Consider the following 19,472-nt stretch of genomic DNA (forward strand, 5'->3'; position numbering starts at 1 on the left):
CTGCTTTCTCCTCCTTCCTGTCACAGGTGTTGATCCCTACTAAATATACTGCACCCCCAATTCCATCTCAGCATCTGCTTGAGGAAACCCTGACCTAGGACAGGGGTGCACAACCCTGCCCTGTGGCTCCTGGAATCCCAGTGCCCACCCAGTGCCCCTACTTCCCAGCTAGGAGACTGCACAGGTTCTGAGCCTCAGTGTCAGCCAGGAGAGTACCAGTACCTCTGAGAGGACAAACGGAAATGAGTGCCTTTCGTAACTGCTTTCATTATTAACCAGTCCTATGGTGGTTCTTCCCTCACTGTAGATTCAGCTTTGGTTGGTGATCTCTCATCTCATTTCTTTGAACTCTGAGTCTATAAATCTGGGCTCATTTGTAGAACAGAAATATCTGTTCCTACTGGCTGATAAAGTATTGCTTTTCTGCCAAAAAGCAGCGCTAACAGGGCAGAGCTCCAGGGCCACAAGGAGCGCTGAAGCAGAAAGCTGGAATTCTTAGCATGCAAATGCTGAAACCATCCCCTTCCACCTGCAAAGAATCAGAAACAACGGGCGTGTGGCTTCTGCCAGGTTCGCAAGCAAGACTCAAGGAAAAATCAGTAAAGTATCCCACTTGGAGAAATCTCAGAATAGCAAAACAGGGATAGCGATTCTATGATTCTACTCAGAAACACCCCCCCCCCCAAAAAAGACACAATGTTTTAATATCCTGTTTTTCTCTCTCTCTCTCTCTTCCTTCCCTATCACTCCCACCTACCCAAGAGTGGGATGCAGTGGTAGAGTATCAGCTGGAGCATTACAGGAACAAAACAGTCAAGAGGTTCCCATCCTGGCTCTGCTATTAATAAATCTCTGTGACTTCTCTGAGAAAAATGCTTCACTACCTGAAGTGAAGTTTCCTTCACGCTGAAATGAGGGCAGAGAAGTAGCCGCCTCCTGGCTCTTCCAGGTCTGGGTTTTCATGACACTCCAGGCATGTCCCTCAACAGTATCAGAGGTTCCTCAGCGGGGAGGACAATGCCACATACTGTCTAAATGTCTGCTGAATGAACTGCATTGAATTAATTGGTCTTAGGAGACCTTTAAATGATAAGTACCCTTTGTTAAAAATAAAGTACCAAAAACTGGGGAGAGGGGAAGTTATTTGTAACAACCCAGCCCAGTTCCCCACCTGACGTGTAAAGTCAAGTTTGGTGCATGCCACACCGTGGGGGTGGGGGGCTGGGGGGTGCAATCTAATGAACAAGAAAAACTGGGATTTCTGGTGAAGAAAAGGAAAAGGATTTTGGAGGCTTTGTTTACTTATTTCAATTATTTTACGTTTCCCAAGGTGCCCAAGCCCACCAAAAAAAAAAAAAAAAAACAATCAAACAAACAAACAACAGCTCAATCAATTTTGTTATATGTTGGATAGGAAAAGAACATCTTTCTAGAGCTACTGTGCTTGGGATTTATGTTGGCTTAATGATATGACAAAAATGAAGTGCAACTATTTAAGACTGTGAGGAAGTCACAAGCATATTGTCTTTGGGGCACTTAGATATAAGTGTAGGAGTAGGTGAGGGGGGCTAGGGTTGGAGAGGGGACCAGTTAACTGAATTTTTAGCTAAGGACCCTTAAGTTTCTCCTCTGAGGACATTAAGCCCCAGCAAGTCTAACTCCTTGTGTGGGGAGTCGGGGCAGCTACACAGACGGAAAGCCCCTGGAGCCAAGAGATTTTTGGAAGAACTGTGAGAGATCTATGTAGGAATACCTCTGCCTGAGCCCCAGATACAGCAGAGTAAGAGAGGTGGAGGGGCATGAGAAGCTTCAGCTCAGGAATGCACAAGGGAGTTCATCTGTGGGCAGGGCACACAGGGGAATCCCAAAAGGCTGTCCTATCCTATTTTCATGTGTCCACCATGATTAGAGACAGGGGTCTTCTACAAGTTTGATCTGAGACTCAAGCCTGATAAAGTTTCTCATGGGTAAGGGAGAACAACTGTGAGCAGGGGCCTGCCTTAGAAGGAAGCCAGAGAAGGGGCCTGCGTCTCAGGCTCACTTCCACAGCAGTTTCCCAGTCTTCCAATCACATCATAGCACCCGTGGAAGACAGCATTGATAGGACCCTGTGGGGATAAGCAGCTGCTTGGGTCCCAGCAAGTCTCCTTAGGAGCGGCGGGGGTAGCATCTCTTCACCTCTCTGGGAGGTGGGCTCCCGGAGAAGACATGGGCAGAAGAGTGAGGGTGCAGGGGTGGTCTTACTCAGCAGGTCCCACTCCTGTCTTCATGGCTTCTTGCCTCTGCCCCTTCCTGTTGTCTCTTTTTTCGGGGTGCCAGATATCGGGCCTGTTGTAGGCCATTCTAATATGAAACACCAGCACTGTATTTAAGTCCATTTATGGGAAATTTCAAATTTTCCAAGTCCAATCCTCCAGGGAGCCTTTCCTGGTTCCCTAGGGTCAATTTCATGTCCTTCTTTTGGGTCCGAATGGCCTCTTCACTTGTCTCTCCAGGACACTCTAAGTTCCTTAAAAGTAAGGTTTATTCATCCCTGACCTTATCCAGTACCTAGCATTATGGATATCAGATTTTATCTGTTGAATTTTAAAAGTTAATAAAAGGTAGAGCAGGCTGCAGATAAATACCAATTAAATATAAAGAACAGCAAGAGGCTAGACTCCAGTGGTTGGAAGACAAGTCCCCCTACCAGAAAAATCAGGACAAACTAAATTAAAAGCCTGTCCCCAGCACCAGCCAACTCTAGACTCACAGCTGTGACACAGGTATAAGAAAGAAGACAAACAAGGTGGAGAAACACCATGAAACACTCAAGCAAAACCTGGAGGGTTTGGACTCCTAGGTGCTCCAGTCTTTGACTACTATTTCCTCTGAATTCCCCACAGCAATTGGTGGAATGATGCGCACACAGGAGATATTTTACAGATACTCACCAATCAATTAATATGTAATAACTTATCTATGATAGGATCTATATTAATACCTTTTCAAAGCTATCAAAGGACCTTTCTCAAAAGTACCTTCTCATGTAGTAGGCTTCACCACTTTTTCTGCACTTCGCCAAAGAAGATATACAGATGGTAAATAAGCATGTGAAAAGAAGCTCAACATCATTAATCATTACAGAAATGCATGTTAAAACCATAATGCAATACCACTACATACTTTAGAATGTCTAACATTAAAAGACTGACCACACCAAATGCTGGTGAGGATGTGGAGTAACTAGAACTACAATCACTTTGAAAAACAATTTGGCAATTTCTTAAAGTGTTAAGCATACACTTACCACATGGCCTAGATATTGTATTCCTAAGTGTTTACCCAAGAGAAATGAAACCATATATCCATACAAAGATTTGTACCTGAATATTTATTTGCAGTAGTAAAAAAAAATTAAAAACCACCCAAATATCCAGCAACAGATGAATGGATAAACAAAGTGTGGTCATATCCATTCAATGGAATGCAATACAGCAGTAAAAAGAAATGATCTACTGATACATGCAACAATAGAGAAGAACCTCAAAATAATTATGCTGAGTAAAAAAGTCTCATTAAAAAAAGTATACACTGTATTATCCCACTTATATAAACTTCTAGAAAATGTAAATTAATCTACAGTGACAAAAAGCAGCCCAGTGGTTACCTGGGGATAGAGGTGCCTAGTGAACAGAATCATAGAGGGGCATGAGGAAACTTTCAGGGTGAAGAATATGTTCATCATCTTATAATGGTAAGTAAGGCAATGATTTCACAGGTATATACATATGTCAAATTTTATACACTTTAAGCAGGTACAATAAAGCTGTTAAAAATGTAAAGACAAAAAGACTGCACATCAAATTTGCAACAAACTGAATTGTGTAGTTCTGATTTACATAAAAAATTTAAAAGTGTTTTTAATGACAATGCAACATGCTTAGAGATACTAATTTAACTAGAGGAACCAAACCACAATATAAAATAAAATATCTATCAAAAGGAAAAAAGTAAAACATTACCAGACTGTCTTTTCTGTGGACCCAAGGGTCACAAGCTAAAACTGGTCAGGGAAACATACTGGCAGCACTGGGCCCATCTGCGAGCTGATGGAGGAAGCAACCAAGTTAGGATCCACCTTCTTCTGAGTTTTAAATTCTAACAGGTTCCCAACTGTGGCATTAAGCCATAAGCAATAAGTTCTGCCAAGTCTCCCCACAACAGTCATTCCCCCTGATCTAGAGATGTTCTGATGATGGTTTTCCCAGATCCCCCCAACCCTGGAGTGCTCCTTACACCCCCTCCTGAAGCAGTGTCTCTGAATCTCAGATGTAAACAGGAATCTTCCTGGGAGCTGTTTAAACGTATCGATGATGGGGCTTTGCCCCTCGAAGAGCTCCTCATATGATTCTACTGTGCAGCCAGGGCTGGGAATCACTGCTTAAAAGGCCCCCTCATCTCCGGGGAAGGGTGGGGTACCCGCATGTGGCTGGCTGGTCCCTCCGCCTGGGAGCCCACTGAGTCCACTACAGGCCTACTCGTTTGACTGCACTCTCTACTGTACTTTTTCCAAACTGAAGGTTGGTGGCAACCCTGCACCAAGCAAGTTTATCAGCACCATTTTTCTTTTTTTTTTCTTTTTTTTTTTTTTTAAAGATTTTATTTATTTATTTGAGACAGAGAGAATGAGAGCACATGAGATGGGGGAGGGTCAGAGGGAGAAGCAGGCTCCCTGCCGAGCAGGGAGCCCGATGCGGGACTCGATCCAGGGACTCCAGGATCATGACCTGAGCCGAAGGCAGTCGCTTAACCAACTGAGCCACCCAGGCGCCCCTATCAGCACCATTTTTCTAACCGCATTTACTCACTTCCTGTTTCTGTATCACATTTTGGTAACTCTTGCAATATTTCAAGCTTTTTCATTAGCATTATATTTGTTACAGTGATCTGTGATCAGTGATTACAACTTGCTGAAAGCTCAGATAATAGTTAGCATTCTTTAGCAATAAAGCATTTTTTAATTAAGGTATGTGCGCTGTTCTTAGATAATGTTATTGTACACTTAACAGAACTACAGTATAGTGTAAACATAATTTTTATATGAACTGGGAAACCAGAATTTTCATTTGATTCACTTTATCACAATATTCACCTTATTGCGGTGGTCGAGAACCAAACCTGCAATACCCCTGAGGTACGCCTGTACTACCCAGCTAGCAGAATGTCCCCAGAGTGAGAACTGACCTTGACAGCTCATCCCAGGGACCAGCAGGCCTGAGCTCAGAGCTTAATCTAGGCTGAGAAACCGCTTCCGAAGAGAAAGACAATGACACAACTACACAGACTTGGGGAGATGATCTGCCTAGCGTCTCAGGAAGCTAGAAGGAGTACAGTCTCAGCTGAAACGGGTTTTTTCACATTTTCTTATTAAAAATTCCTGAATAAGGACTATCAGAGTGACTAGTATCACCCGATCAAAATCATCAAAATTCACCCTGCCCTAAAAGCCTCAAGCTAAGAGACAAAGCCATTTCCTACTCATGCCTATTCTCATGTTACTGAGGTCACTGTACTTGTTAGAGGTTATAGAACAGTTTTCGGCACAAGTGAACAGAGAAACTGGCTCACTCCTTCTTGATCACTTATAACCCTAAATAGGGACTTTCTGGGCCAAAATCTATGGGTTACTGATAGCCTACATGACAGAGAGAGAGAAAGAAAAAGAGATACACATCAAGAGACCACCAAAATTACTTTCCATTAAGAAAGAACAGAAAGACTTAAAAAAAAAAAAAAAAAGTTTCAGTTCCCAACAGCGTTAGATGAGAATGATATAGTGTGAAATATTAACAATCCTGAGACTCCGGCTCTTTGTTATGCAAAAATGGATTAAAAAAATCCAAAGAGGGGAAAAAAAGATCCAGCTTCTATCTGATGAGCTGTACTACACAACCACCCATTTCTTCTCTTCCTTCGCCAGTAATGGCCAGAGTGATGTCATAACCACACTAGACAGCTGTCTTCCTGGATAAAATCACCTTGTAAAGGAGAAATGCAATTAGCGGATACAATGAAATACAATTTTTAAACTGATTCTGCAGGCTGCCACATTTGACTTGGTGCTTAATGGCCAAGTTCTTTATTATAGTTTTCTATTTTATGCAATTTCTCTTTGATTCAGTATCTGTGGAAGACATGAGACTTAAATCCTCGTCTATGTCATACCAGGTCTGAGATAAACATGGGACAGATGAGCTGAGAACGAGGCCAGGACCAGAACCAGGCAGTAAGGGGCTGAAGTGCCACCAAGATGGGCAGGGAGCGCAGGGTGGCAGGACTCCTCCCCGACTCCTCCTGCCGGCCTCCTCTGGTCTCCCTCCTCAACCCCTGGCAGATTCTATCCGCTCTTGAGACTTCCCCTACCACCCTAAGGAACTGATTACCAAAACTATTTCTTCAACAACAATCCAAGTTCCAGACCTATATTTTAAATGTGAAAATGTTCAAATACACATAAAAGTAGATAAAACAGTATAATGAGCTCATCAACAGTATCATGCTCTCTTCCCCCAGTATCAGCAGTTAGTAGCTAAGTTTTATCATATTCTCCCCACCCCCATCCCCACCCCAACACACACACTTCTGAGAAAGGGGAGGATGGAGTATCTTAACACAGGTCCATCATATCATTTCACTCAAGACCTATGAGCTCCTCCAACTTAACATGCTTCAAGTAGAACTCATTTTGTTTCTCCTCTGTTTACAGACAGCATGACTTCTGCACTTTTAGAGTTCCAGCCTGATCAAGCAAACACCTAGCCTGTAGAAAGTGCTTGGTCAATGCTTACAGAGTGACAAGTATAAACACACACACATGCACACGCCCGCACATATGTGCACACACACACACAGTAGGGGACCAGGCAGCAGGAAGCAAAGGTCCAGACGGAGGGTCTAGCTAATAAGACAGGATCCAGGACTTCCTACTGGCTTCCTGCCAGGGGCCAGCATTTCTGAGTATGGAAACCCTCTGGCTGAAGCAGGAGAGCAGAGTAGTTCTGTCCATCAAAAGTATGACAATCCTGACAAGCTACAGATTTCAGCGTGCGGCTATTAGTAAAACTAAATATGGTTCTCTCGAGGGGAGAAAAGGATCTTTTACAACATATATGCTAATGAAGCACAACGACATAGAGCATTTAAAACAAAATGTCCCTATATTTATTCTCCATAGACAGATTTTTACATTAATATTTATGAGGGATTCCTCGTTTATTTCTCCCAGAGATTTTTCTCCTGCCCAAAGAGAGGGTTTTAGATAAGTAACATGAACCAATTATCTTTTAAACAGCTACAAATTTATCTGCATTCTGCTACTTGATTAATCTTCCTAATATACCCCTTTCCACACATCGGCCCCTGCTCATGAGCCCCCAGGGCCTGCTGCTCCCTGTGGGAGCGCACTACAAGGCCTCAGCCTGGCTTGCAGGTCCTGCTTGCTGCCCAAGCCTCCAGATCCAATCCTATCCATCCTCACTCAGCAGGGCCAGACCGGCACCTCCAAATCCTCCCCCGGAGATATTTCTGTCGGTCCAAATGGCACCTGGTTCCCAGCCATCTAAATACCCAATGCTTATACTTTCAATTTACTAAGAGCCATGAGCAGTAAACATCTGGTAGAAAGATGTTCTCAGCCTTATTGGCCAGTGGGCAAGGGGCTGGAAGGTAGCATAGAGGGGAACTAGCCCAGAGGACATGCTCGTTCAGCCCTCAGCACCTGAGACAAGCCCAGGCAGGAAAGGAGAGGCACGGAGCCCCAGTTCCCAAGGAGTTTCCAGTCTAACCAAAACACAAGGCAGACAGTGAGTGGCAAATGCCACGGAAGAGCCACAAAGTCAAGCGTCACAGCGGTTACAAGTTGAAAGTTTCTTCCTGCCCAGTCACTGGACCACATTTTTCTTTCCCCAGTCAGTGACAGACTGAGAGACACGCTTCCCTTCTCTGCCTGCCAATAACACGAGCACATAAAACACACGAGAAAGGACACTGCAAGAACCATCACGGAGTGTGTCTCCTCCGAACCCCCCAACGAGAGACTCTGAAGAAGGAGGAGAGCGAGGCAATAGGGTGGACTGGACACGCAGGGAGACTATTCTGCACCGTTGGCCTCAAAATGCCTTCGGATTCTATTTCCAGGCAAATAGAAAACAAAGTGAGCAGCAACAAAAAAGCAGAGGGAGCAGATGAAATGGTGCTTGGGCAGTTAAAGTTTTACAATGCAATCGGGCAAGGCCCGGACTCTTCCCGGCCCCCCTGCACAGAGCTCTGACTACGGAGGGTTTCTTTCTGCCGCTGGCAAGCTGGCCTGACAGGGTTCTCCCCACTTTCCTAGTCACAATCATAAAACCTTACAAGAGCCAGGCACACTAGCTTTCTCCCAACCTTTTAACCTTCGTACGGAAAACAAGCTGAAAATTTTGTTGACGAAACAGAGGGAGACAACGAATTACAGGATTGAAGACCCGCGTGCAGGTAAGGTAACCCTTGCTGTGTGCACATTCCTATGCAAACTCAGGACCCTGAAGAGATGTGGATACGTTTTTCTGAGATGGGGCCGGTACCTCTCACCGTTCCTAGAGGAGCGCCAGTCTTGTAGGGAAAAGGCAAGAGTGGCACCGAGTCAGACAGCTTAAACACGACTGATGTGAATAAAATGAGCTTCTGCCGGGCTGGTTATTGGAAACTGATCTCTTCCTTATTAATATGGTCCTGCAATGGAGACAAAGATTTCTCCATGTTCTAGAATGCAAACAATGTTTTAATCTTTAATTATATTCTCAATTTCAACTCTTCTGGAGAGTTACAGCCACCAAGGCCTGGGATTATTTCTTTATTACACAGCCTCTCAGTGGTATTTAATGAATATTGTTACTTAGTACTTGCCAGTAGGGGAAAGAAGGATTTAGTGAGTTCCTACTCAAGTTTTGATGACTTTTCCAAAACTCACAGCTGCAAAATCCTCTACCTCCTCTTGGGGACATGCCATACAGGCAGCCTGCTCTGCTCAGCAGCCCAAGCTCGGGAAGAGTCAGCCCGTGGAATGAGCATCCCCGCAGAAAGGGATTCAGGATACAACGCTCTGCGTTTCTAAAGCTCGTGGCAATGAACCAGGGTGCTCCTCGTTCATGGTTTACTCACTGTTGGTCCACTCAGAGGCAAGCTAAACTCCAACAAAAAGAGATGTCAAATATTCTTGTTCAGGGCTTCCATCATCATCTACGTTGAAGAATTTAATATAAACTTATCAGCATAGAGCCAAATTCTGCCCTCAACCAAATATCAAGATCCTCATAAGGCAAAACAAGCTCAAGTAATCAGGAAGAAAATTAGGTCCCTGCAAGGAAGTGCATCTGCAGTCACTACTTAAACATCTGTATCAGGGTTTCTGTAATGGGATAGCGACTATAGAACCCTGGAGGTTGATATCTGTGTGGTCGAGAGAAAAAAACACGTAAAAAAAAAAAATGTCTTGAAAATCAGCAACAGAAAAGATAATGATGTAATGGCCAGGAAGCTACAGGAAGAGGCTCTGGGCTTACTGCACTTTGTCCTGGCAAACATTCGCCTTGCTCGGTTTCAACATCAATGACCCCAAGAAGCTCCCACCCTCATTCATTACTATCGCCAAGGACAGATTTATGCCACTGCTTTGCTCTCCGTGATTCCTGTTGGTTTCACATTAAGCAAAAGACAACATGAGCCTCTGCCTTTCAAGAACAGAAGCGGCATTTACCACACATCTTGGAAAGAATCCAATCATGTGTATAAGCACCGTGTGTAATTTCAAGTCGATGATCTTCCTGGGAATTAGTGTGCAAGGCGCTGGCAGAAAATGAGCCTCTGTCAGTTAAACTCCCATAGCCAAATCAGAGGTCCTACCGAAGGCAATCTGTTGTTCAAACACTGGAACCCCGAGGTGCACACGCCGTGTCATTATCCCTGCTACCTCCCGAACTGGTGGCATTTCTTTCCAGCAACGCTTGTCCTGCATGCTGTTTTGGTGGTGGTGTTTTTGTTACTCAAACCTGAGGGAGGTCATTCAAGAACAGGAGCATGAAGACTCCCTGCACTCTGAAAGGTGGTAGATAATACTGAAACAGATGCAAAATGTTGAGGAAACGGTACTGGAAGACTCCAAAGAACATTAAGGAATACCACTCAGCGATAAAATGGAACGAGCCACTGACATATACAACATAAATGAATCTCCAAAACATCACGTGGAGCAAAAGAAACCGGAAAGAAAATATGTTCCGCAGGACTCCATTTATGTGGAGTTCTAAAAGAGGCAAGACTAGGGTATAGGGATAGAAATTAGAACAGTGGTGGCCTGATCGAGAAACTGGAGAGAAGTCAACTCTTTCCAGGAGTCCTGCTGTCGAGAGAGAGGAGCTGGGAGCTGGAAGAAGTGGGATTATGAGCCGGGTGTTCCCACGGGAGGAGAGTGTGGGTAAGCATGTTTGCGTACTACCAGGAATGAGCCAGGAGAAAGGGGAATCCTGACGGTGTGGGAGAGAGAGAAGACCAGCAGACGAATGGCCTGGAGTAGCTGAGAGCGAGCGTGGACCTACTAGGGGAGAGGAAGGGCTGTCCCTGGCTGGGAGCATGGACAGTGCCTCCCGAGTGTCCAGAGGACAGGTAGCCTATGAAAGGAAAAGTGCCCTTAATTGAGCCGGCAGGACCTTTTCAGGAAGGATAACTCGACACAAAAGAAACTGCCTTCCCCACAACTTCCAGGGGCTGGATGGGGTAATACTTTTAAAAATAACCTTTCTGTAGAACAATTTTTCCCCTCGAATCTAAATGAGATCTATGTGTGCGAAGTAAGAACACGTTAAGTATTTGCTCACCTCGCTGCCACCGAGAGTCAGCACTTCATCAGGCCACCGCCAGGTGTCCCAGGCCATTCGGCTTGACGATACGGATCAAAACCCGTATCGATGTTAACAGAAAAGCAGGCTGAACAATGTGTCGTGAATGTGAGACTGTTATCTAAGAAAGCACAAGTAAACATGGGCACATCTGACATGTATTAAATACACAGATATCTCAATAGCAACTTGCAGATCAATCAAGCAAGACAGCCATTCTTAGCTGATCTCATTCCTACAAGGGGCAAAAGCCTGATAATGTTTACCCAGGAACAGGGGACACAGCTCCTTTCTGAAAATGACAGGGCCCTTTCCGCAATGGACTCAACACGACCATTCGGGAATCACAGAAGTGAGGTGGCTTCGTCAGTGCCCTCTGAATGCTAACATGTGATAAAAGATCTTTCATTACGAACAGCATCTTTGTCTTCTTACAAGCTTCTTTGGAGGAGGAGAAAGATATGAATCATTAATCCCATGAATCACTAATCCTATGGGAACTCGGGAGAAGCAGAGTCTTCAAAGACTACTACTGTTCAAGCCAACTGCATTTAAAAAACAAACACACTGTACAGATCTCCTGCATTCTCGCCATGCCTGTGGTCTCAGCACACTTAGGCAGAGCCAGTGGTTTTGTTGTGGCAGACTTACTGCCATCCAGATGCTGACACGAGCCAATGCAGAAACCCGTCTGTCACTGCATCAACAGAGGTCCAGAGGAGGGTGAGTATGGGGCCCAGCACTGGTCCTCCACTGGTTTCCTCCATGGAGAAATAAACCCTTTCCTTAGAATCCTGTAAGCCTATGTGAGAAAGCATCAAGCTCTCTTAATAAAGTCAAGCTTCCATCTTTCCACCTGGCAGTGGAGAAATTCAGTGAAGTTTGGCTAGGCCTCCCTAAGCGTGGATCTCTCTCAGCGCCCTGCCTGTGGCCTTCTTGAGCATTCTGGGATCATGTCATTAGGACTTGGCACACATTACTAGGATTCCCTGCTACTTGTTTGTTCCTCTGTTTCTGCTCAGAGCTTCGTGAAAGCCAAATTCTATCTTATGCATCTCCAAATCCCCAGCACAGCGCATAGGACCAAACACCTGTAGGCCCTGAGTAAATAATTTGCCGAATAAATAAGTGAATGGGGCTTACAGGCTCAACCATTCTTCCCTCTGTGCAATGACTCTCCTCATTGGCAACTGCGGTGGTTTTAAAAAACATCCACAAATTCTTTGATAATCCTCCTTTCAAAAGGGAGAGCCTCATCCCTTCCCCTTAAACATCAGTCAGACTTAGTGACTCATTTCTAACTAACAGAATGGGGTGGAATGGATGCTGTGCCTTTGGAGGCTAGGTCATAAAAAGGATCGACTCTACCTGACTCTCATTCTCTTAGACGGCTTGCTCTGGGAGAAGTCACCCGAAGTCATGAGGGTACTCAAGCCTCCTGTGGAGAGGGACTGAGGTCTCTTGTCAACAGCCAGCACCAACTTGCCTGCCATGTGAGCGAGTTACCCTGGACAAGACCTCCAAACCTCAGTCCAACCTTCAGATGATTGCATTTCTGGCTGATATCTGATTGCAATCTTCTGAGAGACTGAGCCAGAACCACGCAGCCAAGCCACTCTCAGATTCCTGAGCCACGAAAAATGTGAGAGATCATGTTTATTGTTGTCAAATCACCATGTTTTGGGGCGATCTGTTATACAGCAATAGATGACTAATGCACCAGTCCTGGAGGGTTTGGGTGTTGTTTTATAAGGGATTTCCTTAATGACAAAGTTAGTTTATGGTCATGTCACGCTTGTAATAAAAATTTTGTAATTAGCACTGTTCTACAGAATACAGCCACAACATGGCTGATTAATATGCAAATTTAAATGCTCCATAGATAAAATTACATGACCTTCAAGTCTAACAACTACATTAAATAAATGTTGAGATATCATACAGAACATTACAATATAATCCTTTTTGGAGGTTGTTTCTTGTTTTTAAACATTATATATGCATAGAAAAAGCTGAGAACAATATCCATCAAAACCTTAGCAATAACTTTCTCTGTGTGACAGTATTATTATGTTTTCCTTTCTTGTCATCTTTGGTTTGTTCAAGGTCTACAATATGTATATATTACTAGTGGCCTACGTTTTAATTTAAAAATTTTTGGATTCAATTAGTCCAGCAGCTTTGTCTTGCTGGTATTTCTATTCCTGACTCTAACACAATAAGAAGCACATAGTAGGTGCTCAATAAAAGTGCACTGAATGTCCTTTAGCTATAGATCCTGCCTACTGGACAGGTCTTTGAAGGGATTCACAATAGCATGAGCCCCAAAAGCTCAATGATGTGAAAAGGCAGCAGTCAATTTTCACAGGAGACAGGCTACTAAGTATAGGAAATCATTCCGACGTTGTATTCTTAGGACACAGTAACCACTTTTCTCTTTGAAACTAAGTATTTTGAGTGATTTATTATAAATTTATAATGACAGTTGTGAACACCTATTCTTTTTTTTTTTTTTTGGCATGAGAACAGAGTCTGTTGATTGCCTTGGTGCTTAAAATAGTTTCTAAGTGTCCTCATAATAGCATGTCACCTGTAAACAGGTTTCAAGCCAATGCAAATGAACAAATGGCGAACAGATGGACTAAGAGCTGACTTTTGTCAAGAGAGAGTTAGCAACAAACACTTTTTGGCTCCAGTCTAATGGGACCATTAGAAAGTCTTTCACTTCTCACCAAACATCTTGCCTCAGTAGACAATCCATGCAGGGAAAATGACAAGTTACAAGGCCCATTAGACTTTGGAGAGCTGAAAGTTGGGAGATTTGCAGAATCACCAAATCAACATATGAGAAACAACAGATAATGTTCCTTCAGAAGCCTTCTACCAAACAGTGAAAATTCTCCGCTTTGCATCACTCCAAGTGTCTGGAAACCGTGCACCTGTGCATGTGGCAGGCAAAAAATAACTTGTTGGAGGCTGGTTGGTTATGCTCCTCTTCTCCTGGAAGCAAATGTTAATTGTGAAGAAAGCCTGAAAATCACAGAAATGGTGGTGCGAGTGTCCAGTGATGAGGGAAAAGATCTTGAGGCATCCTCCGTGACCTCCCAGCTCTCTGCTGGCCTCTCTCCACCTAACGTCATCTCCTTGGAGAGGCCTCTGACCACCCGGTCTAAGCAGTTTCCCCAATCCCATCCCTTACTACCCTATGTGCTCCTTTCTAAGCACCAATCATAACCGGAAATTATTAATTTGTTAATTTGTTTAGGGCTTTTTGGTTTTTTTTTTTTTGGTCTTCTTTCCCCAGCAAAAAAAAAGCTTCAGGAAGATGGGACCACATCTATGTTGCTCACGACTGTATCCTCCACAGCCTAGGACGGTGCCTGAAGATAGCAGGTACAGTGTTTGCTAATCAAACAGAAAGTAAGTGAAATCTTGCGTAAAGGCAAACAACTGAGTCTCACCTGGAAACATTCCTCTGGACTGGAAATTTTAAAATGTACAGCTGATCCCTGAACAGGCTGGAAATGCACGGGTCCACTTTATATATGATATTTTTGTCAATACAGTACTATAAATGTATTTTCTCTTCCTTATAATTTTCCTAATAACATTTTCTTTTTTCTAGCTTATTTTATTGTAAGAATAGAGTATATAATACACTTAACATACAAAATACCTGTTAATCGACTGTTTATGCTATCTGTAGGCTTCTAGTCACTATTAGGCTATTAGTAGTTAAGTTTGGGGGGAACCAAAAGTAATACACAGATACACAGATCTTCGACTGTGCCCATGACCCCTGCATTGTTCAAGGTGTCAGCTGTAGTTTGTAACTGAGCATGTAACCAAAAGAGGGTACAATAGGAGGACAGGACAGGCTAGGGAACGTGTCTAAAGTCCCAGCCAAGCCGTTTGGGAGTATGGCCTTGCTCAGGGGAGTGTGCATGCTCACAGGGAAGCTATCAGCAAAGACTGGTGTGTTCACATTTCTGATTCCACACAGAGTGAGCCCTGGCCTTCATCTACCAGGGCTTCTAGCACAAAATAACCCAACAGGTAAACGGATGAATCCCTTGTGGCATAGTCGAAAGAATATTACATAGCGGGGCGCCTGGGTGGCTCAGTCGTTAAGCGTCTGCCTTCAGCTCAGGTCATGATCCCAGGGTCCTGGGATCGAGCCCCGCATCGGGCTCCCTGCTCAGCGGGAAGCCTGCTTCTCCCTCTCCCACTCCCCCTGCTTGTGTTCCCTCTCTTGCTGTCTCTCTCTGTCAAATAAATAAAATCTTTAAAAAAAAAAAAAAAGAATATTACATAGCAACAAAAAAGAACAAACAACCTGGATAAACCTAACAGACATTATGCTGGGTGAAAAAGAGCTGATAACAAAAGATTACATATTGTGTGATTCCAATGATACGAAGTTCAAGAACAGGTAAAAATCAATCGTTCAAAGAAGGTGGAACAGTGCTAAACCTGGGTAGGGAGGCAGCAAGTGTACAGACTGGGAACATGGGGAGGGGCCCTCTAGGGCTTCTGGAAGCGGTGGCCACGTGGCCTGATCTGGGTGGAGCTACATGGAGGTGTGCACATGTGAAAACAATCACCATGCTGTACATTTCTGAACCTCACAGTATCTCTTATCTCTCCTACTAGGAAAAAGAAGGGCTCACATTTTACGAGTTTAAAAGAGAACAAGTGAGCCTAGCACGACTCGAATCCCAGCTCCCCCAGAATCTCTAGGCGGCCTGCAGCTTATCAAAATGTGCTCCTCAGCTGTCTCATCGGTTAAATAAGGACAACCGTACTTAGGCTCTGCCAACTTGGGGACTGTGGCAAGGAAATAAAGAAAAGGCTATGAGGTAGCTTTAAATCCTAGGTGGAAAAGTCACACACACAAAGTATGTCAATTACAAAGCTCATCATCACTGCTTCACTTAAGATCTATGCAAAAAGATGTTACCTGTGTGCTGGGTTTCTAATCTTAGCAGGTACCTTGGCAAAAGGAAGAACAATTTCACAAAAAATAACTTTGCATTCACCAAAAACAAGCACCAAGGAGAGTTCACCCAGGACAAAAGAACTGTTTCAAACCCATTACTCACTGAGGTGGTAAGACAAGAGTCGTGGGCTGAGCCTTCGGTCTCCGTTTAGCAGATACTCCCATCTGGTTAGCAGAGCGTTTCAAGGACTGTTGATTCAAAAGGCCAGACGCCAGACCTGCATGGTACTGCAACTGCACAAACAAAACAAAAGGGGAAGAAAAATACCGTTTGGTAAACGGAGGCCAATACTTGATGTATCTTACCCCCTTAGAACATTCTAAATCACGGCAAATGCAGCGGCTAACATTTTGCTTCAAGGAATGTGTTTGTAAGGAGCTACTGAGACAAATAGGGAAAGAAGCGTGGACAAGGTTGTTCACGACAGCACTACCTAATGATGGAGAACCAGCGACCACCTGAATGCCCAATAACTGGGAACTTGGTTAAGATATGGAAAGAAATTTATGACATCATTTTGTTGAATAAAAAACAAAAACAGGTTACATTGTAAACGGAGAGACACTTAAAAAGACGGTCTCTCAAATATTAACAGTAATAGGGGCACCTGGGTGGCTAAGTGGGTTAAGTATCCGATTCTTGGTTCTGGCTCAGGTCGTGATCTCAGGGTTGTGAGATAGAGCCCCTCATTGACTCCACATTCAGCGGGGAGTCTGCTTGGGATTCTCTCCGCCCCCCCCCTCCCCTCACCTGCACAGTCTGTGTGTGTGTCTCTCTCTCAAATAAATAGAATAAAATCTTAAAAAAAAAAATGTTAACGGTCTATTCCTAAGTACAGAACTTAAGTAATTTTTTCTTTCTTCTTTATTTTTCACTACTATTTCATATATGCTTTATATCAATGGTTTTTTAAAGCCTATGTCATTCTTTATAAGAAGATCCACAGGGATTCCTTAAAGACAAATTAGTTCTGGGAACTCTTGCTTATAATAAAAACCACATAACTGGGTAGCCTACTGCATTAACTGGGAGCACAACACGGCCTATCATAAACATATATGAAACACACCGTGTGGTCAGCCTCAACATTCGGAACCACAAGTATCAGTCATAAGAAGAAGCTCCTGAGCATATCTTCCAACAAAGCATACAAATGGATACAGCCTCACCCAAGAGAACGGGATGGAGAAGTTCGTTTCACTCTTACATGTAATTGGAACAACACAGTGCCGCTAAGGACACAAAATACTTTCAGTGAGCTCCAGGCCTGCATCCTTTGCTTTGTTCTGGACAAACTGCTGAGCTTCGAAGTTACTCAGGACACGTCATTTTACTTCTCTAGACCTCCATTTCGCTATTGGAAAGGAGAAGTAACACTGCCTAATTCTAAACCCAACAGGACTTTTAAAAAAAATCCACCTGAGTTACAATTTACATAAAATAAAATGCACACATTTTAAGTGTATAGTTTGATGATTTATGATAAGGTCTATACCTGTGAAACTGCCATCCCAATCCAGGTACAGACAATGTCCATCACTGCAAAAGTTCCCTTGTGCCCCAATGCAGTCAGTCTCCCCCCTCCCCACCCTCATCTCCTACCATCAGGATCTTTTGTTTTAAAATACAACTCATCATTCTCACTCTTTGCCAAGTGAAGCTTATATCCAAGCTGACATGTGACAGTGACTGCTATCTTCCTTTTTTAATCCCATACTTTTGTAATGTAGATCTTAAGAGTTGTCATCAATCTCTCAATAATAAAATTATCCTTGAAAGGTATTCCAATTTTGAACAGATGTAAATAAAACATTCAAATGTGAAAATGCCAAGCTAAGAATTTGGATTGAGACCATTTATAACATCCAATATGTTTCTTCTTCCCTTCTCAAATTAAGCAAGGTCCTTCAAACATTTATTTAGAATTAACTAAACATACAAATAGTAATTCACTCTGAAGCTCTGAATCAATTTCTTTTCAAAATGCTCCTTCAAGGCATAGATTTCCTTTGCAGAGTCAGCTACATTACAGTTCCTGGTAATGACACTGGTGACCACCATATCAAAGGGGCTGGGCCCTGCATGCAAAGGGTAATAACGTTCTGAAAAATAAATGGCTCACCTAAAGCCAGTGGGCTGCGTACAAATAGAGAGAGCAAGAAAACAGAACCAACTGAAATGATCTGCTTCTTGAAAGTGGCCATAAAAATGAAGATATCCAGTGACCCAGTAAGACCGAAATGTCTGTGTTTGGAGCATCCATATTGCTTTTTAACAGGCTCTTGATTTACTTGGTCGATTTGCTGTGAGAGCCTTATGGCTGCACAATACAAGACAAAGATGTATCACATTCATAATAAAAATGGAGCTCTTCTCAGGGTGGAAAGGGGGGGCATAATTTGGCTCTAACAACTCATCTTAGACCAATGAATTTTGCTCAAATTTGTTTTTCTCCTACAGATTTCTTAAATGGGAAATCAATGGAAGCAAGGGACAGTACAAGTTTGAAAGACAATGTTTCAAAATGTCAGCTACTTGGGTTTCGATCTTCCCCACCAGAATTTGCAATGAGTGCAATATGCATGGGGTTTTATGGAATTAAAGGAAAAGACAGCTTGGCAGGGGTCCCCTCCTGGCTCAAGGAATCATCTCTCCTTTTGGCTCTCCTCCTTCTTTGTATCTTATTAGGGTCCATGCAAGCTCAGCCATTCTGGCCCTGCTGACTCTTTGAGTGGAAGAGTCCTGCTAACTATGCAGAGTGGCAGGGTGATTTTGCCCACCTAGCATCATTTTGATCATTTGCTCAAACAAACAAAAAAACCCAAAACAGCAGAAATGCATGCTAGCTGCTGTCTTTTAAAGGGTTTAAAATGTCTACCATCTTGGGCACTCTCAACATAGACTGCACCTCTAAGAGCACACGGAGAGGGAAGGACTCCTCTTTCCAAAAAAACAAAACCTGCCCTTCAAAGCTGACTCACAGTGATTAAGCGACATTTGTTAATCATATATACGTATCCCAGTTTCCAGGAACACAGCTCCGACTGTCAAGATCTATAAGGGGCCCATTAAATATTTACCGAACCATCTTTATAATGGGAGAAAAGGTCAAAGTTAATAAAACTGACAGGCAGATCCTGTCCAACTGGATTTATACATTATTTAAGCACCAAATACTCCATTCCATGAAACACAGTTTAGATCTGAAAAGACTCTTGGAATACGTTCACTCAGCCAATGGTTCTAAAACAGCAGAAGGGAATTCGGAGCGAATCCACAAATTAACATTAAGAACATATCACTCCCCAAAATGCTGCCATAAGTTTTCAATTACAGGTTCTGTAATATTTTCTATAAAAATATATTTCAATAAACATACTTCACTCCAAATGTCTGTGGCATGGAAACAACTCTATTTCAAAAAGCAACTTATCAAAGTTCTAATGAGATTTTTCTATCCAAGATCATTTCTCCACTAACCAGCAAGAATAAAATGAAAGAGGGTGAGAAAGAAAACAATCTATTCTTTTAACTTCCACCTCACACAGATGTGGGGAAT

The 19,472-nt window shown here is 43.2% G+C and overlaps 1 protein-coding gene across 2 annotated transcripts in view; it reads right to left on the minus strand.

Annotated features, from left to right (window-relative positions):
• MED27 (mediator complex subunit 27) overlaps positions 1–19,472 on the minus strand; it is a 197,282-nt gene that overhangs the window by 115,914 nt on the left and 61,896 nt on the right. For both annotated transcript variants that reach the window (XM_078061941.1, XM_078061940.1), the window contains exon 3: positions 16,016–16,146. In XM_078061941.1, the coding sequence (XP_077918067.1) occupies positions 16,016–16,146 (131 nt within the window). The remainder of the gene's footprint in view (positions 1–16,015; positions 16,147–19,472) is intronic.

Source organism: Halichoerus grypus, chromosome 14 (genome assembly GCF_964656455.1).
Source record: "Halichoerus grypus chromosome 14, mHalGry1.hap1.1, whole genome shotgun sequence".
NCBI lineage: Eukaryota > Metazoa > Chordata > Mammalia > Carnivora > Phocidae > Halichoerus > Halichoerus grypus.